General features: G+C 46.3%; 1 protein-coding gene across 3 annotated transcripts in view; it reads right to left on the bottom strand.

The window, feature by feature from the left end:
• The window catches only part of ATR (ATR serine/threonine kinase), a 1676349-nt gene that overhangs the window by 936562 nt on the left and 715977 nt on the right, over window positions 1–23810 (bottom strand). For all 3 annotated transcript variants that reach the window (XM_069618270.1, XM_069618272.1, XM_069618271.1), the window contains one exon: window positions 3580–3700. In XM_069618270.1, the coding sequence (XP_069474371.1) occupies window positions 3580–3700 (121 nt within the window). The remainder of the gene's footprint in view (window positions 1–3579; window positions 3701–23810) is intronic.

Below are 23810 nucleotides of genomic sequence, written 5' to 3'. Positions count from 1 at the left end.
ATACCACTTTTTACCTCAACCGCGAAAGAGGGGTAACATCCTTTTAACCGGAAAACTTCACGGCTGGTTTCTTCCCTGGTAGTGCAACGACCTTCAGCTTTCCTCCACGTCGAGATCTTCTCTTCCTCTGGACGACGCCGCGACTTGCACCCACTACCAGGAACAACTGCCACCGCTGGAGGATCCTTTCCATTTTAAAAGGTACCGTGTTCCGCCCGGCTTCCCTTGCCACCGATTGCACGGGGTAGATTTAGCCCTCGGGTCTCGAACCTGGGTAAGCCTGGGACACCCTAACTAAACTTTTCTAAACTTAGTAAAACCTTTTCTACTCACCTGTAAAGACTTGTGACATTGTGTGATCTTGGACATCTTTTCGCCTGGCTTTCCCTAGAGTGGGCCTGGCAACCGAACTTCCTTGCTCCTCAATAGACTGCCTTGCTAAACTCACTGTGAATCTCTGAAAAGTGTTTTGCCTTGCTGTTTTCATTACTTCTACCTTTTCCCTCCCTTTTTAACTAACTTGTTGGAGTGCCATCTAACGTTAAGCGCTCACCTCTGTTTGGAAATAAGTGGTGTTAACTTAGACTTGTCCAACAAATAACTAGGGGTGTACATATAAGTAATAGTGACTGTGTTTTGACTTACTTACCTTTTCTGTGCTAGTGTAATTTATGAGTGTGTCTTTTAATTAAATAATTATATACTTTTACACCTAGCTCTGGTCAGTGTTTGCTTGTACTACTGTGTCTCTGTACCTATTATGTATGCTCTGTATACTGCCTAACTCTTCTTGAGGGAAGTCTGACTGCTCAGCCACAGCTACCAGGTAAATCTGGGTGGTACAGACTGCTACCAGGTGGGTTTACTGCCAAACACCTGTAGTCTTAAATCTTTTGCAGTAGTCCCAGAGGGAACTGCACAGGTTTCTGCCTAACAGGGCCTCATTACGACCCAGGTGGTCCGGAAATAACGGTGGCGGTAAACCCGCCGCCACCGTTGTTTCCGGACCGCCTGAGTCCGACCCCTGCAGGCGGGAGGTGATGTTCCCGCCAGGTCTGACCTGGCGGGTTTAACACCTCCCGCATGCAGGCGGACGAGGAAACACCAGCAGCATTACGAGATGCTGCCGGTGTTTCCATGATCCCCATTTCCATCGAGTCCCATAGGACTCAATGGGAATGGGGATTTACACCATTCCGCCTCCGTGATTCCCGGAAAACTGGGGTTTTAATGCCCCGGTAATTCCGGGAATCACGGAGGCGGAATGGTAATACGAGTCCGGCGTTAACTAGGTGGTTTTACCGCCTCGGTTAACGCCGGACTCGTAATGAGGCCCTATGTGTTATTGAGAAATAGTAAACCATCCTGATGTCATAAGTACAGGGACGAAGATCTTGAGAACGCTACAATCGAGCAGGAGGAAGGCTCGGTCAGCAGCAGTCAATTGGACTGACGTAACGCTGGGGCCAACCCCCACTATTTAACAGAACAGCAAAGAAGGACTGTATTCGTTGTCATCCTCTGACCTGTTCGTATATGGCCTGTGCGGTTCTGGCAGGCTGAAATAAGTGATACGTCCAGAAGGAGAACCCGGCAGCCGAAGGTGCTGCAGTGTAGCCCATAAGACTATGTAAAACCAGATATTATATGAAGAGGCCTGGTATGTTATCATTAGAAATTCATTACTCATTTAGGGATTAATTTATCCATCATTTCATTCTGATTAGTAGTGACATTAGGTATTCCACTATCCATATATTATTTAGCCATTTGGTTTGCTAGAGAAAGAGGCCTGTTATATTAAGTGCCTTGTAAAGACATGTTTAGACATATGTTATTATGCTATTATGTATGCAATTAGAGACACACATGAGTGTGCACTTAGAACTATGCATTGAGCCATGGTTCAGCGCTTGCTTTGAATGAATGCGTTAGGCACTATATAGAGCATGTAGCTGGCATTCTGAAGCCATTTCACAGAAAGACACTGGAAGCTGGACTGCGAAGAATTGTTTTGAGTTACACTGTGAGCAATGGAATGTGTAAACAGTTTCTTGGCAAGAAGGCTGTGACTCTTGCCTTAGCAGGAGAAGGGAGACAGACAGACCTGGCTGGCTTGCTCGCAGACAGAAAAGGTGGGGGCATTCGCAGAAGGGAGCGAGGTGCTTTGCACAGAGACAAGCATGGAGAGAAAAAGGGATTTTAGCTTGCTAAGAGCTGACAGAGAATGGAGAGAAATAGGAGGATGGTTTCATAACACAGTAACACAGACAGGAGAAGGCCATAGAACACAGACAAGATATGATGTACAATGTCACGATGACAGAACACACAGTGATTGGAATAGAACAGAACAAGACATGCGTACACAGACTTTCAGGCGCTTGGCTAGAGAAATGCTGGCTTGACAGAAGAGAGTTTAGACATGTAACCATGGAGAAAGAGTACGTCATTTGACACTATAACTGGAAGCCTGAAATTGACATTAGAGAGAGGCGTTTGGAAATGAAAGCAAGCGGTGCCATTTAGGGAGACGTTTGGTGTGGCATTGAGAGGCATTTTTGGCAGAGAGGCTTTTGGAGAATCAGCTGACATGCAGCTTGGGGAAGCATTCTAGCAGGGAGTTTAGGCTGGAGAACAGACCACCGAGAGGCCTGTACAGGGACTGGCTGGCTGCAAGGGAGCTGGAGAGGAGAGATGCAGTGGGTGGACCCTCGGATCCGACAGCAGTGCCGAGACTGCCTACCGTAGCCTACAGCAGAGCTATGAAGGTGAACATGTGGAGAGGGCAAGAGATGGGGCTGGTGGTGTGACCTATTGTGGGGGGACCGAGAGGTCCGGTAACTACAGTGAGACCGCCAGCAGTAGTTGGCCGGGGAGAGAAGGGCGGCCGGAGAAAAAGCATGGAGAAAGAACTGGAAGTAGAAAAAGTGAACCTGCAACCCCTGGCGAAACCGGTGAAGAGAGGAGTTCCCCGGGAGAAGGTAACAGGAACAGCAATAAGTCCGGGAGGGGGCCCGGATGATACGAGATTGTAAACAGTAAAGAAGTTAATGGAGTAGTGAACCATTTTGTGAATCAATTCCTTGGCCAGTTCCGCAAGAGGGTGGTGCTGGACAGACAAGGGGGACTATTGTTGAACTATGGACGTTACTTGCTCTGTATAGCCTCATACTCAATTGAAAGCAGTAGCAGCTTTAAAGTCTTTCAATATTTAACACAGGGTATTAAATTACCATCTGCACAACCTCCTATAGTACCCCAGGAACTTAGGATTCCTAGATCACAAGTCTACATTGGACAAAAGGAAAATCCTATCAAACCATAGGCAGAGATTTTCAGTTTTTACATAATTAAGAAATAAAATCTGAGAACAATCTTACTGAGTTTACATTATCTGGAGCAACTCTGCATTTCTGTGACTATATCTGCTTTTTGAGGACGGTATGTAGTTGGAAATAGGTAAGAACAAGGATCATTAGGAACGTATGGTTCTACTCTTATTGTTGCAGTGTTCCCCCTTTAATACTCATCTCAAAGAAATCCTTACTAGTAGAAATTACAGTGCAGAGCTCTTACCTTTGTTATTAGGTAGCCAGCCCAGGTGGCTGACCATTCGGCAAAGTTGTTGCCTAATTTGCTGAGATAAATTGGCTTCTTCATTTTAGACCAGTTCACAGCCTTCTGGGAACTCTTGTATCTGCAATTTTAAAAGCCCAATGTATTAAAATTACTTTTTATTCTAAAAACAGATTGAACACAAACAAACACATTTTAATGGAAGGTATCCTTTTAAAAGCATGAACTATATATATGTTTTTAACATGTGCAAAATGTTGGTGGCATAACTTCACATACTTATCAGTTTTCAGTGTTCTACACAATAATGCTATCCTGGAGAGTTCACATGCCCCTTTAACTCTCATTTCCTACTAACTATTACCCTTAATGAAGTCCTCAGGGTGGCCGAAGCAGTGGACTCAGGAGATTGGCTGCACCAGTGTATGTTGGGCCTTGGCACAGTATGCAGAGGATCCCCTGAGATCCCTCCTTTGGTCACTATAAAAGGTGACAAGACCATCATAGTCCTGCAGGCCAGAACCCCCCAATCTACCAACCAGTTAGCTCAGGATAGTCCAGAGAGCCTTGACCATCCTAAGCCATTATACAACCATGCACAACAGAGTTAGTGAATCCTCTCCCCATCTGAGAGGGCTTGAAGCTGCTAGTCTGCCTTTTTTTCTGGAGCCTGATACATTTTCCAAATTTATGGTGCTCGGACCGCAGATTCTATCGTTGATGATAAAGTTACCAACACACTGTTTACAGGCTGAGTATTCCCTTGCAGGGATACAATGTTGCAATTTACCAATGAGCCAGTAGTCTTTTTACAAATACATAAAGTAGAAGGCTACCCAAGAGTTTTCCAACCTTATAATTCACATGCTAAGGAAAGAGGAAACTTGAATCATATGCAGGAAACACTATAGGGGTAGGTAGGATAGTGTAAAATCCAAGATAACAGATCAGTCAGATGAAGGCTTGATCCTGCCCCATTGGCCTGAAGTGAGGCTAGGTGCACTGAGCAGCAGCAGCCAATTCAAAAATGTCCAAATACAGATGCAGCCACTCACTAAACGCTGAGCAAAGTGAAAGCTGGAGGGATTTTACTTTAGTTCCTTGAACGTACATGAGCCTCGGACGGTGCACAATGGCATTCAGCAGTGTGGCAATGATTTTGGAGCCACAGCCATGCTAAGGTAGGGGTGCGGAATGAATACTGATTGGTTGGCAAGCGCACAAGTGCTCATAACGCTGCATGAGATGAGGAAAGCTACAGTCAGAGGGACAGGCACACCAACCTGCACTATATCATGAAGATCGGTTTAGCTGCCTGGGAACAGGAATGATGACCAAGGGACTGCTGAGTCTGCAGTTTTTATACCATTAGGTGCGATGGAAAGCTCTCTAAGAGAAGGTGGTATTGGTCTGTAAGGGAGCACTTGGGAAGGACCCGAAGGGGGCAATGGCCACACAACGCATGAGGGCTCTAGAGATACCTATGGACCGAATAGCGAAACGGGACTCCGTAATGCTAGTCCCACGTTCACCATTGTTGGGGGTTGGCTGGATCGTCTTGGACGGCTGCCACCACATTGCAAACGGGGCCTTGTACGGCCGCAAACAAACATCTCTTACCTCGCGGCACCGCCAAAAAAAAAACAGCGGGGAAATCCTCTCACCGGCACCCTGTGATGTGGTGGGGCATCGACACGGCCTGCGCCATAAACCCTTAGTCGCAATGGAGAGGACGTCCAGCAGCTGGAGAGCAGACCCAACGTCAGGGTCCGCCCCTATGCTGTCAGGCAGCAGCCCTTCCGGAAGCGCTACTGCACAAACACCTCAGAACTCAACATAGTACGCTGAAGGCGGGCTATGACACGGGCCGGGACGGCAACCTTTGAAGGAGGCAGGACAAAGCCTTGAGAACCAATGAACAGAGGGCTAGACAGGGTCCCTTATGATTGGTGGGAATTCAAAGCCGGGAGGGTAAACAAAAGCCCGCCAAACTTCAATGGTTTTTGTTCTGTTTACAGCACATTAGAGGGAGAGTTGAAAAAAGAAGGGAGTGGTGGGCCTATCCGGACACCACGGGCTAGAAGAAACCCACGAAATACCAACGCTCTCTATTGCAGAAAGGGCAAACTGGTGAAGCAACCGCCCAAACTTTTTTTTTTTTAGGACACTGCAACTCAATATATAAATTGAGAATAAATATAATTTCAGCATCATACCCGCCTCTTGAGTCATAATTCCACATGGTCACACGGATGGGCCAAGCAGTAGTGCATCGAGCTCGGATTCTCCTGTAAAGCCATTGCCCCAGGATGTACTCTTAGGAGGTCCACCTGTGAATTTAACATACTAAAAATGTCTTAATGACTTATTTGTATGAGGTTTTTTGTGTAAAACTGTATACCCCACACCTCCCAAGGTCGATACACTTGGGGGGGGGACATTTATGGTGCAGGGATAGTATGCTGTTTCACAACCCATTTCTGTACAGCTGTATGGAAATATGCAGTCTCTACCTTTGCTGCCTGTCTGTTGGATTACTTAGTGACATGATGCAGGTTTGAGCACTATAAAACCTTGGGAACCAAGTCAGTCATGAATGGGATGGAGGAGCAGGAGGCTCAAGTGTGGTACTGGCTGGAAACTAGAAAGAGATCCAGAGATATGAAGAGAAGAAGCTGGAGAGTCTCAGGAGGTTGAGAGGAGGCAGCATTGGAGAGAAAGAGGAGGTTGTGAGAGCTAAACCATTGAAGAAGGAATTGGTAAGGGTGATGGTAGTGGGAGCAGTAGTAGTCAAATAATGTATTAGGTGCAGCATTACAACAAAATGTCACGATGCCTGCCCCCAGACATCCGGAACAGGTCCATCTGTCCAGGGAACAGGCACCCAAGAAGATACAGGAATTCCCAAAACCCTGCATAGGGGCTATATGGGTTCAGTCCTGGCGCCGTAGGCGCCAGGCTCATATTGCCAACTTTAAACTATGCAGGTCATCCTGCAAAGAACTCATGTACAGGCCATCATGAGGCCATGAAGGGACTACTTTCCTTTAGGAACTATTTACTGCTTGGGTGTGGTACTGGAACTTCTTACCTGGGAACTACTTTTTTGATGCTATTTAAACCACGCCCGAAGAGCAGCACACGCTTCGCGTTATTCTGCATCTTAGCAGCGTAACGCTCACTGTGTCCGCAGTCCAGCATCTAGTCTACAGCCACACCCGTCTTGTGTCCGGAGCCGATCCTAGAGAAAAGGAAAGAAGAAGAGAAGGTTAGAACAAGGAGATTTCCATTTGGTCATCTTTTCCTGGAGCAGCGGCACCTGTGGATAAAGGAAAAAGACATTAAAATAAACCACGTCGCATTGCCAGCTGCAGCGCCGCGCCATACTCACCTGTCTTTGGAGCATCTCCACGACCCGGCACAGCACCCGTTGAATCGCCGCCCGAAACATCAGCATCTGAAAAGACAAAAACAAACAAAAGGTGAGCGGGGTTCCGCCAAAGACATTCTTTTACTTACCGCAAGATACTTACTCTGAATTTTACCGCTCGAGGCAGCGCTGGTCACCATCCTACGTTAGACATTTTCGGCAAGGCGCCACACCTACAAAGAAGATAGAGAACTATTGGTTAATTACATTTGGAACAATATTACTTGCTAGACAGTGCTTGGTACAAACTGACTCTTACCTAAGCGCTACCTTCATCCATCAAGGTGAACTCACTCCTAAGGAGCAAGATTGAATTAACAGACATTTGAACTCTAAAAGAACTATACATTCGGTTTACAGACTACTTACCTCGGAGTCATTGTTGTCTGGAACTCTGCCAAATACCTTCGGATCAGTGAAGTAACTGAACTTCTATGCGCCCCTGCACTCCACGCAGGATGGAGAGTTCATCCTTCCAAACAATAAGGTGAGACTTTATGAAGGGGAATACTGAAAGTTTTCAGGGAAAATAGTGTTAGTGTAACCTCTCTACCACGGGTGGCTAATCCCCTTTACTGCTTTTAGGAAAATATTCTTGCGGGCCAGGCAGACGAAACTGAGTGGGCAAGTGCAGTCTATCATCACTTCGCTACGAGTTACACTGGTGGAGACCGCAGCAGTCCAGCTTCGTTCAACGCCCCTGTGGAATCCAGGTGAGCGTAACAGAACGCAAAGCCTTACTACAAATCTCCACCTCAGAGACTGACCAATTAGCCCAACTACTGGGGGAAGTAAGGGCTGAAGTGCATTCCGCCCGTCAAGAGACTAATGCTCTCAGGAGAGAACTGATTGTGGCAAAACAACATACGGATGATCTCGCCAGGCAATTACTTCAAGCTCAAGCTGGGCACACACCTTTACCTGGACTCGGGGGAGCTTCTGCCCAAGCTAAATCAAGTAATCCAGTGCAAGTAATTCTACCAGGGACAGTTCCTTTAGCACCGCCAGAACGCTTTGTGGGGGACCCCAAAAAGGTTTGCCGCGTTTATGAACCAGTGCCGCCTGCATTTTTTATGTAGAGCTGGAGCCTTTCCGAATGATCAAGCAAAGGTAGCCTTTGTACTATCGTATCTCAGCGGCAGTGCAGCCGATTGGTCTATTCCACTAGTCAACCAGGATGACCCTCTTCGGGATTTTCAGGGTTTTCAACTAAGCATGGAAAGACTATTTGCCCGACATTCCCAAGGCCAAGCTTTGGATAACGAACTTTTGTCCTTGCGTCAGGGTAACCAGGATCTGCTGACCTACATCGCAACCTTCAATAGGTCGGTGGTAGAAACCGGATGGCCAGAGGTCAAGCGGATTATGCTATTTCATCGTGGGCTACGAGGTGAACTAAAAGACGGTTTTGGCACAAGTAGTGAACCCACCTCAAGATTGTGCTGAATACATAGACCTGGTTGTCCAATTGGATCACAGACTTCAGAATCGGAAGGCTGATCGGGCTAGATTCGAGAATTGGTAAGACCTAAGGACAACGTCACCCCGAAAGCAACGGATGTATCTGAACCCATGCAAATTGGGGGGTTTAAAGGATCTTTGACTCAAAAAGAAAGGGACAAGAGGCGGCAGTTACAATTGTGTTTGTATTGTGGAACCTCGGGGCATTTTTTTACGGGATTGCCCAGTGAAACCACCTAAGAAGGTGGTAGGAGTCGCTGACAAAATCAATATGGAAGCAGAGCTGGGAAACGACCACGCCCGACAAGCGTAGAGGTCCGCTTGCCGAGCATGAAGAAGGACACTCAGACCTCGCACCTAATTATACCAATGGTCCTTATAGATCAAAGTCAACCATCTCGTATGCACGCAGTGAGAGCATATATAGATAGCGGAGCCATAGGAAACTACATGGATCAAGAATTGGCTACAAGGATGAACCTGCCCCTTTGCAAAAAACCCACAACTGATGTAATCACCACCGTCGATGGGACCGAAATAGCTTCCGGTCAAGAAACTCATTCAACTATGGAGATGACACTGTTGGGTCAAGATGGGCATCGAGACAGCATTGTGTTTGACTTAATCAAGGCCCCCCAGTTCCAAATAATTCTGGGAATGCCATGGTTGGAAACTCATAATCCTTGTATTGACTGGCGAGAAAAGAGAGTGACCTTCTCGGATTGTGAACACACTTGTTACCCTGAAAGAACTTTGATCAAAAGACTGGCTACGGTCACAAATCTGATAACTCAGTTACCCCAGGAATACCAGGAATTTCAGGATGTTTTCCAGAAAGACCAAGCAAACACGTTAACACCCCACAGATCATATTATTGCCAGATCGACCTCCTACCCGGCGCTCAAATTCCATGCAGCAGAATCTACACCCTCACTGAACCCAAAAATCTTCATTTACGGCAATATTTGGATCAATAGCTCGCTAATGGCTTCATTCGCCTGTCCAAGTCTCCGGCAGCATCGTCTTTATTCTTCGCCCCTAAAAAGGAAGGTGACCTTAGGACTTGTATTGACTATCGCGCATTAAACCAAATAACGGTAAAAAACCAATACCCGTTGCCCCTGATCCCAGAACTACTGGACCAAGTAAAGGATGCTCGTGTCTACACTAAGTTGGACCTCCGAGGGGCGTATCATCTGGTACGAGTGAAAAAAAGGCGACAAATGGAAGACTGCCTTCCGTACCAAATACAGATTGTTCGAATACCAGGTGATGCCTTTCGGGCTTTGCAACGCACCGGCAGCCTTCCAGTATATTATGAACGATGTCCTTCGCAAACTCATAGACGTCTATGTTGTTGTATACATAGACAACATCTTAGTATACTCTTCATCTGAATCAGACCATGTGAAGCACGTTCGTGCTGTACTAGAAAACTACGACAGCATAAATTATATGCGAAATTGGAAAAGTGCGTTTTTCATACTTCGGAAGTTGAATTCCTTGGATTTATCCTGACCCCAAATGGCGTTCGATTTGGATTCACGAAAGGTGGATGCAATCCTCAAGTGGCCCTCATCTACGTCGATTAAAGGGGTACAGAGTATGCTTGGATTTACAAACTTTTACCGCAGATTCATTCCTGATTTTTCACATCTTGTACACCCATCACGGCTCTTTTGCGGAAAAATAAACGCTTCCAGTGGACAGAAGAAGCTGAAAAGGCCTTCCAAGACCTAAAACAGAAATTTACTTCAGCTCCTGTTTTAAAGCACCCACGTCCAGAACTTCCGTACGTGGTTAAAACTGATGCATCCAGCTTAGCCATAAGAGCTGTCCTTTCCCAAAAGGATCCTGAAACTGGTCAACTTCACCCGGTGGCGTTCTGGTCACGGAGGTTTTCAGCACCAGAGTTAAACTATGCAGTTACCAACAAGGAACTACTGGCCATCAAGTCGGCGTTCAAAGCCTGGCGGCATTATCTTCTCGGAGCTCGACACACCATCACCATAATCACGGATCACATGAACTTACAATATTTAAAGGCAGCCAAGGCTCAATTTTCACACCAACTTAGAAGGGCCTTATTCTTTGCGGAATATGATTTCGTGATTACTTACCGACCAGGTTGTCGAAATGGCAAAGCAGATGCCTTATCTCGTATTCGAATGGGAGAAGCATATTCAAATCCAGAACCAGTACCCATAATTTCGGAGAGAAGAATTCTTGGTATAACCACTCTACAGACTCTGGACGACATCCATAAAAAGATTCAACAGCTTTTCGACCCTGCAGCCTTACAAAGCTGGTTGAACAAAGGCAAAGATTATTCAGTCACTGATCACCTACCATACTATCAATGACGTCTTCACCTACTAAATAAAGAATTACAAGAACATGTCATCTCCAATTACCATGAGTCTTTGATAGAAGGGCATCCTGGGATCGCTAAAACCGAGGCCAAGATCAAAAGACAATTCTGGTGGCCTACTTGGCGGAAAGACATTAAGTAATTTGTACTGTCTTGCGGTATTTGCGCCCAAAATAAGACCCAGAAAAGGAAACCAGCAGGCCTATTACAACCTTTGGACATTCCGCCTACGCCTTGGCATACCTTATCACTTGACTTTATTACGGACCTTCCCCCATGTAATGGGTATAACACCATCCTAGTTATAGTGGATCTTTTTTCCAAAATGGTTCATTTCATTCCATTAAAGGGTCTACCTTCAGCCTCGACCTTGGGCGAGGAATTTCTAGAACATATCGTCCGAATACATGGATTCCCCACTGTATTGGTTTCCAACCGGGGAAGTCAGTTCAGTTCTCAGTTTTGGAGGAAATGCTGTCAATTGGCCCAAATCGACGTTAGACTATCAACCAGCCACCATCCTCAAACCGATGGTAAAACTCAGAGGACCAATCAGACACTAGAGCAATACCTATGGTGCATGTTACACCAAACCGAAGGCAATTGGAAAGAAACTTTGTGGATATCCGAATATGCATACAACAACTCATTGCACTCAGGAACAGGACAAAGCCCATTTTATGCTATATATGGGCGACATCCTCGAAGCTCTGAACTCGATTCACCCCAAAACTTAGAGATGCCCGCCGTGAACCATCTACACGCCACTATTACACAAGCTTTTAAAAAGGCAACTGAACATTTGAAACAGGCTAAAGAGAGATACCAGAAAACCGCAGATCAACATAGAAGCGAAGCTCTGAAATATCAGATAGGAGACCAAGTTTGGCTGGCTTCAAGACACATACCTTTAAAGGGGACTCGAACCTTTAACCGCAAGTATTTGGGACCTTACACTATTAAAGCCATTATTAATCAAGTGGCTGTCAAATTGGAGTTACCGTCAAATATGCGAATTCACCCAGTCTTTCATGTTTCACTTCTAAAGCCAGTACAACCAGGGACAAGGCTAACTAAACCACCTAACCCAATCCTAATAGACGGGGAATCAGAATTTGAAGTAAAGAATATTTTGGACTCAAAAATAGTCAAATCAAGACTTTTTTTATCTGGTTGACTGGAAAGGTTATGGTCCACAAGAAAGGTCATGGGAACCAAGTGACGATATTCATGCACCTCGATTGGTGAAAAGGTTCCACCAGAATTTTCCAGACAAACCAGGACCAGTGAGGAGAACAGCCTTAGGAGGGGCCTTGGGGGGTGGGGGGAGTGCTGTCAAGATGCCTGCCCCCAGACATTCGGAACAGGTCCATCTGTCCAGGGAACAGGCAGCCAAGAAGACACAGGAATTCCCAAAACCCCGCTTAGGGGCTATATGGGTTCAGTCCTGGCGCCGCAGGCGCCAGGCTCATATTGCCAACTTTAAACTATGCAGGTCATCCTGCAAAGAACTCATGTACAGGCCATCATGAGGCCATGAAGGGACTACTTTCCTTTAGGAACTATTTACTGCTTGGGTGTGGTACTGGAACTTCTTACCTGGGAACTACTTTTTTGATGCTATTTAAACCACGCCCGAAGAGCAGCACACGCTTCGCGTTATTCTGCATCTTAGCAGCGTAACGCTCACCGTGTCTGCAGTCCAGCATCTAGTCTACAGCCACACCCGTCTTGTGTCCGGAGCCGATCCTAGAGAAAAGGAAAGAAGAAGAGAAGGTTAGAACAAGGAGATTTCCATTTGGTCATCTTTTCCTGGAGCAGCGGCACCTGTGGATAAAGGAAAAAGACATTAAAATAAACCGCGTCGCATTGCCAGCTGCAGCGCCGCGTCATACTCACCTGTCTTTGGAGCATCTCCACGACCCGGCACAGCACCCGTTGAATCGCCGCCCGAAACATCAGCATCTGAAAAGACAAAAACAAACAAAAGGTGAGCGGGGTTCCGCCAAAGACATTCTTTTACTTACCGCAAGATACTTACTCTGAATTTTACCGCTTGAGGCAGCGCTGGTCACCATCCTATGTTAGACATTTTCGGCAAGGCGCCGCACCTGCAAAGAAGATAGAGAACTATTGGTTAATTACATTTAGAACAATATTACTTGCTAGACAGTGCTTGGTACAAACTGACTCTTACCTAAGCGCTACCTTCATCCATCGAGGCGGACTCACTCCTTGGATCACGCTGCAAGGGAAAAGGTATGAAAGGAGCAAGAGTGAATTAACAGACATTTGAACTCTAAAAGAACTATACATTCGGTTTACACACTACTTACCTCGGAGTCATTGTTGTCTGGAACTCTGCCAAATACCTTCGGATCAGTGAAGTAACTGAACTTCTATGCGCCCCTGCACTCCACGCAGGATGGAGAGTTCATCCTTCCAAACAATAAGGTGAGACTTTATGAAGGGGAATACTGGAAGTTTTCAAGGAAAATAGTGTTAGTGTAACCTCTCTACCACGGGTGGCTAATCCCCCTTTACTGCTTTTAGGAAAATATTCTTGTGGGCCAGGCAGACATAACTGAGTGGGCAAGTGCAGTCGATCATCACTTTGCTACGAGTCACACTGGTGGAGACCGCAGCAGTCCAGCTTCGTTCGACGCCCCTGTGGAATCCAGGTGAGCGTAACACAAAACCAGTTTCAAAAGATTCAAGGTGCTGATACGCAAGACAAGCAACGTCACAACAATACAAAAAAATCACAATAATAACACACAAGATCAACAACATTAGAACCTGCAGGAGTAAATATCTTATTTGGTACAGCTGGAGAAAAAGCAAGGTATTTATGGAACCCAACATGCAAAAAGACATTGCTTAAATGTATATTTGAAGGCATGTAATGTCTTTCTTTTCAAATTGTCTTTTTTATTGAAATCTCGATGGACATATCACATATCAATGTCATATCAATGCCAAAGTATAAAGTAAGCATCAAAATTTAATTTCCATATTTCGTAGTTAACCCCCAGACAGAAGAAAATAACCTAAACTAAAAACAATTAAAGTATAGTCACATGACTAGACAAAAACAGGTTTGTGAGCCCCCAATAACAGGTGAACAGCTATTGATTCATCCCATCACCCCCAGCTCTGCCTCTTCTTTCTCTGCCAATCACAGGGGCCGGAGGCGGGAGCCGGCCGAGCACATCAAAGGCCCGCATCGAAGGCCCTGACATCACCCTGTCCACTACCAGGACGCCATTTGATCTGGGTTCCTCCCTGCATCCTAGCAGCTCAATTACAATGAGGTGTCACCTCACTCCTCTAAAAAATCCGGACTGCCTTGACATGGTTACCCTGTGAATTATGGGTTAGTTCCCTCCTTCGCGCACTCACTTCTTCCACCTTAGACTATCACTGTTCTTTCTGCCTATTTCTCCCATGTTGTCATTCTGATTCACAGTGCTTCTTAAAACCCTTTACTAACATGAAATTCACTATTGGATAGTAAAATTTTGCTGTTTTTGCCTTTTGCTTGAAAGTCAAATGTTGCTGTTTTTGCCTTTGGCTTGAAAGTCTAATTTTGCTGTTTTTGCCTTTAGCTTGACAGTTCAATTTGCTGTTTTTGCCTTTTGCATGAAAGTCAAACTTTGCTCTTTTTGTTGATAATTTCTCTTTACTTGGCTTGCAAACTGTTGCTTCTGTAACTTGCAGGCCCAGTGACCTCGCCATTCTCTTTGGTTCCATACCTACCTGCCTTAGCCCCCCCTTGCTTTTTCCTCCTTCCCTCGCTTCCACTCCTATGGTGCTTTTTTTTTTTAACTGTGTTTTATTTGTTTTACTCAAAAACAACATTACAAGAAATTGATAACTAGAGACCCAAATATCCCCCACCCCATCCGCTTACATCCACCATATTCATCCAGCAACATTCCGCACAGCGTCCTTCAGGCTCCGGTTAAAGAGCACAGTCCCATCGTCCATCTCCATTTGCCTAAGAGTTAAGGCGCCACACCAGAATTGTCCTGCCCCGCGGCACTGCCGCGAGCCACCCAGCACTGAGAGGTTCATAGTTTTACAGTCCTGGCAGACAAACCCTCTAGGGTATCGGAGGTATCATGCATACCCAAACCATTCACCAGTCCCATATCTTTGGAAATATAGCTCCTAAAGGGTACCCAGTAATCCTTGGGTCTGCTAATCAGGGGAATCGTTAAATTATACAGCGTCTCCCTACGTTCACAACTCTGGATAAGATTTAACCAATGTTGGTATGTGGGGGCCCTGACGGCCCCCAAGGTACGTCCCACCAGAGATCTGGCGACCACGCCTTTCAGCCTCTTCTCATTCCGGGATTCTGATTCGACCACTGCCAGCAGCCAAATTTCAGGAGAAATAGGCACGGATTTATCAACCATCTCAGACATTGCCTCCGCTATACCCTCCCACAGTGGACGTATCAGCGGACAGAGCCACGCAACATGAAAGAAATCTGCTGATGACTGTTGGCACCTCCTACAATTAGAGGGTTTAAGTGGATACAACTTATGGAGACACTCATTAACGCACGCTCTATAATAGCCCATGCTACAGATATAGCGGACCTCGTTCTAGCAGCAGATCTAGATTTCCTAGCCATAACCGAGTCCTGGCTCCACGCAGCCGTAGGACCAGCCCTCTCGTTAGCCATCCCCGACGACTACGCCATCCTCCGAGAGGATAGAACAGAATCTAGAGGTGGTGGCCTGGCCGTAATTGCCAAAACACACCTCAACATTAGACTTGACTCCTCGACCCACCTCCCATCATGTGAATCACTCACAGCTAAGCTGCCTACTACGAACTCCCAAACGATATCCATCCACTTACTCTATAGACCTCCCGGACTCTTAGGATCCATCGAGGAAGACCTTAGCACCATCCTCACCAATAACCTAAAAAACTCCTCCCAGAGCCTTCTCCTTGTGGACTTCAACCTAGGCTTTAAAGACCCAAAGATCACCAGGCTACCCTCACCAACAATACTCTCTCTGAATTAGGCTTTACCCAAAAAGTATCTGGCCCCACCCATAACAAAGGGAGAACCCTCGACTGGGTAGCAGATTACAACTGCGCGGCCTCCATCACTGATAATTCCTCTCAACCCTGGTCCGACCACCATCTCCTGTCCTTTACCCTCGAAGCCTTGAGCCCCATCACCAACAACGGAGGCCCCAGTAGGCAATCTCGCCACATATGAATCGACTCACCCATGGCCCTGCAATTCCACCAGCACAGAACCAAAGTTGCGACCTTCATTTTGGAAAGCCTATCTGGAGTGTAGTGCCAAAGTATCATCAATTTGTACCAAGCTTCCCTTATCTGTAGTGAGCAGGTACGTTTAGGTATGTCCACCCCGAAGTGTTTCCCATTCCTCCGTTCTTATTGACACGCCTGGTGTTCGTTGCCATTTCTGCCTGTAACATAATGTTCCGTCGGATTGGTTATCGTGCAAAAGACGGTATATATTGGAAATGAGTGCTTTGTCCCTGGGTTTGAGGTCAAACATTTCTCAAATGGGGTAAGCGGTCTAGTGGCTGCTAATCTTTTTGGGGGAGCCATTATCCAATGGCGTACTTGAAAGTATTGGAATCTGTCTGTCTCTGATAACCCTAGCTCCTTTTTGCATTGATCCAAAGATTTTGGATCGTTGCCTTGAAACATGTCTCGTATTTTCGTGCACTGGACTTGCTTCCATTTTGGGAACCCACCCTTGTCCATGCCTGGGTTAAATTGTGGGTTGCCAAATAATGGTGTGAATGGTGACGGGTGGGTTGTATTTCGGTATTGTCTAACTGCCTTATCCTAAATATTTTCAACGAGCTTCGTAATTTGACTTGCATGCATCTTTAGGAGGCGATCTAGTCTGGGAAACCATAGAGAGTCCCCTAGTTGGGATCCACCAAGAGCCCTTTCCAGCGACCCACTTCTTTTCTGCCTCTATAGATAACCAGTCATGTAGCAGCTGTAACTGGGCCGCTTGGTAGTATTTTATCAAATCTGGGAGGCCTAAGCCACCTTTATCCGTGGGAGTCATTAAAGTTCTCAGTGCAATCCATAGGGTTTTATTATTTCAGATAAACTTCAATACCATCCTATGAAGTTTACAGAAGAACGATATAGGCACTTGTATTGGGAGGGCTTGGACTAAATAAATCACCCTGGGTAATACCACCATTTTCACAAAGTTAATCCGTCCCAGCCATGAAACCGAGAGTGGACCCCATTTCGAAAGCAAAAGACTAAGTTCTTCCAATAAAAGGGGAAAATTGGCCTAAAATAGCTCCAGTAACGTACTTGTTAAATGTACTCCTTTCAGTTTGAATCCCCCTTGGGCCCAGCCAAATCGTTTTTTTTCTGTCACCAGGGCGACTTCCAAAGGACTAAAGGAAAGATTTAATATTTCAGTTTTGGTCATGTTTATTTTTAGGCCTGCTACCTTACCGAATGCCTCCAATTGTTTTGTGACAGCAACCAATGTTCCCACCGGATCATTAACTGTGACAAGCATATTGTCAGCGTAAACCATGATTTTATGTGTTTCTCCCCCAAATGGGATTCCCTCAATCTGTTCCGTTTGTCTAATTTTAGTGAGCAGGGGTTTTATATGTAAAGCATACAGGAGGGGTGACAAAGGACATCCCTGCCTAGTGCCGCATGATTGGTGCAGAAACCTGACCATTAACTGACAACCTAACTTTTGGGTCCTTACATTCACTTGAATCTTGTCTATACAGTTAGGACCAAACCCCCATCACCTCAAGAGTTCGAATCAAAAAAGACCATTCGACTATCGAACGCTTTCTCTGCATCCAGCGACAGGAAAAGCACTGATAGTTTCTTCTTGGTTATTATCTCTATCAGATGACACACTCTTCTAATGTTGTCATGGGTCTGTCTGCTTTTAATAAACCCGGTCTGATTGTGATGGATCAGGGATGGCAAAATGTTCTCCAGCCTGTTGGCTTGTTTATATTTTGGCGTCGAGATTAATCAGGGCTGTAGGACGATATGTCCCACAACTAGTCGGGTCTTCATTAAGTTTTGAAAGAAGAATCAATTTAGCTTCCTCCATTGTAGGAGTCATATGGCCACTGTTCCTGAAAGAGTTCAAAAGTTTTCTTAATCTAGTGACCAAAATAGATCGAAAAGTTTGGAAAAATATGGCTGGGAAGCCACCAGGGTCTGGGGATTTGTTCGGAGGAAGGTTCCGAATGACCTGCATTACCTCTTCTGTAGCGATCTCTTGTTCCAGCTGCTCTCGTTCTAGGGCCGTGATTACTGGGAGCCGAACAGAGTGCAGGTATTCCCGTTGTAATGTAGAGTCTGGTGTGTCCGATTGATACAAAGTAGAGTAGAATGCCTGAAAATGTGTACGAATTTGAGATGTTGTTGTGACCGGCTCCCCCAAAGGATCTTTGATACCTGCAATAGTCTGGGATGCTCTTTTTTGTCTCATCTGTCCCCTAGTACTAGCCGTTGCCCAGTTGTAAATGCTTCTAATTCTGTGAACATCCCTTTCAAAAAACCCTCTTAACCATTATTAGAGGCATATATCAAAGCCACTATAAGAATTGTTGTGTCTAGCTCCACCGTAATTAATAAATATCCTCCCACCTCTGTCCACCCTTGTATTAATAATGTTGGGCTGGTCCCTCACCCTGAGCGGAACAAGTACACCAGCCACTTTCCCCTGTGCATTGGCTTGTATAATTCTTGGGTAATGCCTAATGCGAAGTCTATGTTTGTCTTGTTGTCTGATATGGGTCCTATGTAGTGCCAGCACATCAGGTTGATGTTTTGCTAAAAACACTTCTAATTTCTTATGTTTCAATGGGGTATTTAACCCCTGGATATTAAGCGAAATGCCCTTGAATGTATTTCCTTGTTTCTGATGCTTATGACCCACCTATCCAACACTTTATGTTTGCCCTAGTATCGCTGACTTTGCCTCCCTCGTGCGTTCCCAAAGTTGACCCAAACCTCTGTTGTGTTCCGCTACGTCCCCTCCCTCTAAATTCTCACCCTCCCCTTAACAAACTTTGAACTGACATTGCCCCACCCCTGGTGCGAACCACATTACCTAGTACGTCTTTGGGCATCAGCCTTCAGCCGTGGATCTCCAATTCCTCCAGGGCCACCCGCAGGGTATCCTAAAAGCCTCTTCACCTCCTCTCCTTTAATTTCAAGATGGCAGACTCGTCCACATAGAAACAAAAAAAGGGAATACATGTTGCACGTAGGTCCATAGGAATTAATTCCAGCTCATTCCAGATAGTCGCAGATTATTTCTTTCAATCAGGCCTTTAAGACGGGGAATCCAGCGATTCCAATTCTGAACTTTGCCTCGTTTACCCCAAGGCTCCGCTATCGACCAACCCCGCAAAGTAGCCCCACAATGGGCAGACAGGCCTCCTCCAACGAAATCCAAAGAGTGACACTTTCTTCTTCCCCGATATGAAGCAATTCCATCCCCTGCACGGGAGGTGACCCTGTGTTGCCTGCCTTTGAGTGTGAAAGTTAAATCAAACAGGAAAGTGTTGCTGCCGTAAAGATTTGCTATCGGGTGCATGCAGCCAGTACATCTGTAGGGCGTGCCCCGGGCCCAGTTCTCTTCGGGCCCACTCTGCGAACCCTGTCCAGTGAAATCACAGCTTCCTTATTGTTTCCCAGGAGATCTCTAAATATGTTAATGACTGCTTCTTTTAGATCAGAGTTGCCAATCACTTCAGGAAGAGTCTTGATGCGAATGTTCACCCTTCAAGACCTGTTTTCCAAGTCTTTGCATTGTATGACAATGCATTACTTATCGTAAAAGCATTTCTGATGGTTCTATCTGCTCAGATTCACATGATATGCATAGTCTGACATCCAGTGGTCACAGTGGAGTATTGCATTTTGTTTTTCGTAGTCGAAAAGGGGACGTCGACAAGGCATGTCTGCAACACTATCCCTATAGTGACATGCAGTGTACCCACAATCCCTCACGCGTCAAGGTCCCTCTGTTTGTATGTTTTCTGCCCTTAGGGAGCCTATTAGACATGAGTGAGTACAGAAAAGAGAGAGAGAGATAAAGGATGTCTACGTTCCTTCCATCCGAGCGGGGAGGAAGGGTGGGCGCATGTGAATCTAAGCAGATACAACCATCAGAAATACTTTTACGGTAAGTAATGCATTGTCTTCTGATGTTTGTCAATCTGCTTAGAATCACATGCTGTGCATAGACTAGCGAGCAGTACCCGGAGTTGGAGGTGGGTTGCGAGAAGGAACAGTAGAAAAAAGATGTCTTCATACTGCTTGTCCCACCTGGGAATCTGATCTAGAGTGGGCATCTAGACAGTAGTTTTTTGTAAAGGTGTGTACAGAACTCCAGGTTGCCGCTTTGCAAATAGACTCAAGAGGGACATTTGCAATGAATGCTATGGAAGCCCGAGTGCCTCGAGTAGAATGTGCTCTCGGCTTGAAGGGTAGTTCTCTCTTAGCAAGAGTGTAACAGAGAGTGATGCATTGGACAATCCAGATATAGTGGATTTTGAAACTGCATCTCCTTCTCTCCCTGCTGCCACCGAGACAAAGAACTGATTAGTCTTTCTCAGAGGTCTAGCTTTTTCCATATAAAACATGACAGCTCTGCGCACATCCAGTGTATGCAAGCTCTTTTCTCCCAAATGTGAAGGGTTTTGAAAGAACGTTGGTAGTTCTATTGACTGGTTGACATGGAATTTAGAAATGAATTCTGGTGCAAATCTATGATGTGTGCCTAGAACCACCTTATCCTTGTGAACTGTTACGAAGGGGTCTAGTATAGAGAGTGCTTGTAGTTCACTCACTATCCTAATGGAGGTGATGGCTATTAAGAAAGCAGTTTTAAGAGTGAGGTTCTTAAGGGATGCTTTGTGCATGGGTTCAAAGGGTGAGCCCATAAGCCTGGTAAGTACCACATTTAGCTCCCATCCGGGAGCTGGGTTACCTATAGAGGGGTGTATCCTCTTTACTCCCTCCATATAGGCTTTAATAACTGGGACTTTCCACCATGACACTTTGTGTTGAGAAGTGGTGTATGCGTCAAGTGCAGCTAGATGAACTTTAATAGAATTAAAGACCAATCCTGAGTCTAATAAGTGAGTCAGGTAAAGAACAATCTGTGTGGGAGAGCAGTCTTACCTCTACACCAGATGACGAATCTCTTCCACTTGCTAGAATAGCAGTAACTAGTGTTAGGTTTTCTAGCCTCCCTAAGAATGTCCATGCATCTTTGAGGGAGCTGTACATGTCCAAATTCAATGACCTCAGGAGCCAGGCTGCTAAGTCCATGGTCTGTGGGCATGGGTGTAACCTCTTGCCCCTGTCCTGTGACAGCATGTTGTACGGGCAGGGTAGTTTCACCGGTGGAGATAGAGACATCTCCATCAGGTGAGCGAACCATGGCTGCCGGGCCCACATCGGGGCCACTAGTATCATGGTGACTGGTTCCTGGTGCATCTTGTGCACTATTTTGTTGAGAAGGGGAGTCGTGGGAAAAGCGTAAACAAATTTCCCTGACCATGTTATCCAGAGACCGTTCCCCTTGGATCGGTTCTGGGGGTACCTGGAGGCGTAATCTTGGCATTGGGAGTTCTCCAGAGTTGCGAACAGATCTATTTCTGGGAATCCCCATTGTGTGAAAACGTCGAAGATAATGTCTTCTCGTAACCGCCATTCGTACTCTGCGGGCAGAGGGAAGTCTCTGCTGAGTTCGTCTGCTAGCAGATTGAGTTCCCCTGGCACATGTTGTGACAACAGGAACATGTGTCTGAGAGCCCACTTCCAGATGTTCTGGAACAGCTTGGACAGCCCTGGAGAGTGAGTGCCCCCTTCCTTGTTCAGGTAGTACATGGCTGTGGTGCTGTCTGTGAGGACCATCAATGTCTTCCCTTGCAGGTGCGCCTGGAAAGCCTTCAGTGATTTGAAGACCGCTAGCAGTTCCAGCAAGTTTATGTGTTTGGACGCTACACTCGGAGTCCAAACTCCATGTGCAGTCTGATGGGATAGGTGAGCCCCCCATCCTGTGAGGGATGCGTCTGTGGTTAGAATGGCTTCCACTGCAGGGGTGGAAAATGGTTTCCCTATTACAAGGTTTTCCTTCGACCACCACCGTAGCGAGAGAACCAAGGCCTGCGAGACCACCACTAGATGTTCCCATTGTCCGCTGGCCTGACACCACTGGCTGTTGAGCCACTCTTGCATTGGGCGCATGCGCAGGCGCGCGTGATGTACCAAATATATACATGACGCCATCATTCCTAGCAAACGCATTGCTTTGCGTACCGTCACCTCTCGACCGCCCACATATTGAGGGATCTGAAACAGCATATTTTGGACCCTCTCTTTGGAGAGGAAGACAAGGCCGTCCTTTGTTCGAATTAGAGGCCCTAGGAATTGTTTGATCTGGCTGGGGTCTAGGCTGGACGACTTCTCGTTGATGGAGAAGCCCAGTTGGAACAAAAGGTCTACAGTCTTTTGGGTACTTGAGCAGCATGTCTCGTAAGAATCCCCTGTTATGAGCCAATCGTTGAGGTAAGGGTATACTGGGATGGACAACCTGCGCAGGTGGGCCGCTGCCACTGCCAGTACTTTCGTGAATACCCTCGGTGCTGAAGCTATGCCGAAGGGTAGCACTCTGAACTGGTAGTGTTTGCCCTCTGTCATGAACCTGAGGTATTTTCTGTGCGCTGGCAACATTTATATATGAAAGTATGCATCTTTCATGTCCAGTGTTGTCATGTAATCTCCCTGTGAAAGGGGGATAAGTTCCTGTAAGGTCACCATACGAAATTTTGAGGTTTGACAAATTTGTTCGCTGGGTGTAGATCTAATACAGGGCGCATGGTTAAGTCCTTTTTGGGTACAAGGAAGTACACTGAATAAATACCTTCCGTTACCTGTGATAGAGGCACAACATCTATTGCTCCTTTTAGTAGCAGCAGTCCCACTTCTTGAAGAAGGACGGCGAGGTGCTCCGGTGATAGGCGTTGTCCCCTTGGGGGGTCTGTATGTGGGGCACCGATTGAATTCTATGCAGTAACCGCGGGCTATAGTTGACAATACCCAGCGGTCTGATGTTATTCCCTCCCATGCTGGTAGCAAAGATGTTAACCGGCCCCGACCGGCGATGCATGGGAGGGGACCCGAACCTTCGGGTCATTTGGTGTTGGTAGCCGGGGAACCTCTGGGAGTGGGGCTCCGACCTCTACCCTTGCCACGGCGTTGTCCTCTTTGAGTGTATTGGCCACTGGTTCCCTGAGTAGAGGACCAGTTGCCTGCAATGTACTGCTGTTGTTGTTGTTGTTGTTGACGTTGGCCTCGAAAAAAGCGTTTGTTGCCGAATCTTCGCTTATTGGGAGGCCTTGAGATCTGGTCTAAAGTCTTTAGGGTGTCGAAATCCTTCTTAGCGGTCTCCAGTGCGTCGTCCACCGCTTTCCCAAAGAGGTTAGAATCCTCGATTGGTTTGTTTATGAGTGACGCCTGGGTCTCTGGCTTAAAACCTGAGTTCCGGAACCAGACATGACGCTTCAGAAGTATCCCCTGGACTAAAGAACGGGCAGCCGTTTCTGCAGCATCAAATGTGTTTTTAATGATGCTCTGGTTAACCAGAGTTCCTTCCGTTACAGTGGTTAACAAGCGAGTTCGTAAGGGCTCAGGGACTTCCTCAAGGTCTTGGCATAACTTCCCCCATTGGGCATCAGCATAACTTGCCAGTAAGCTATTATTATTGGCAATTCTGGTGGAAAAAGCTGCCGAGGCTCTAATCCTCTTACCCAGGGCGTAGAGTTTCTTTCCTTCCTTGTTCCTTCCTTGTCCGGGGGTGCTTCGCTAATTGATAACGGAACCCCTGCCCTTTTCCTTGTGGTAGTTACTACCAAGGAATCAGGTATTGAGTGACC

The sequence above is a fragment of the Ambystoma mexicanum genome, chromosome 10 (genome assembly GCF_040938575.1).
Source record: "Ambystoma mexicanum isolate Mex_15411 chromosome 10, UKY_AmexF1_1, whole genome shotgun sequence".
In the NCBI taxonomy this organism is placed as follows: Eukaryota; Metazoa; Chordata; class Amphibia; order Caudata; family Ambystomatidae; genus Ambystoma; species Ambystoma mexicanum.
The sequence above is the reverse complement of the archived record's forward strand: the minus strand, read 5'-3'. Positions and strand labels throughout refer to the sequence as shown.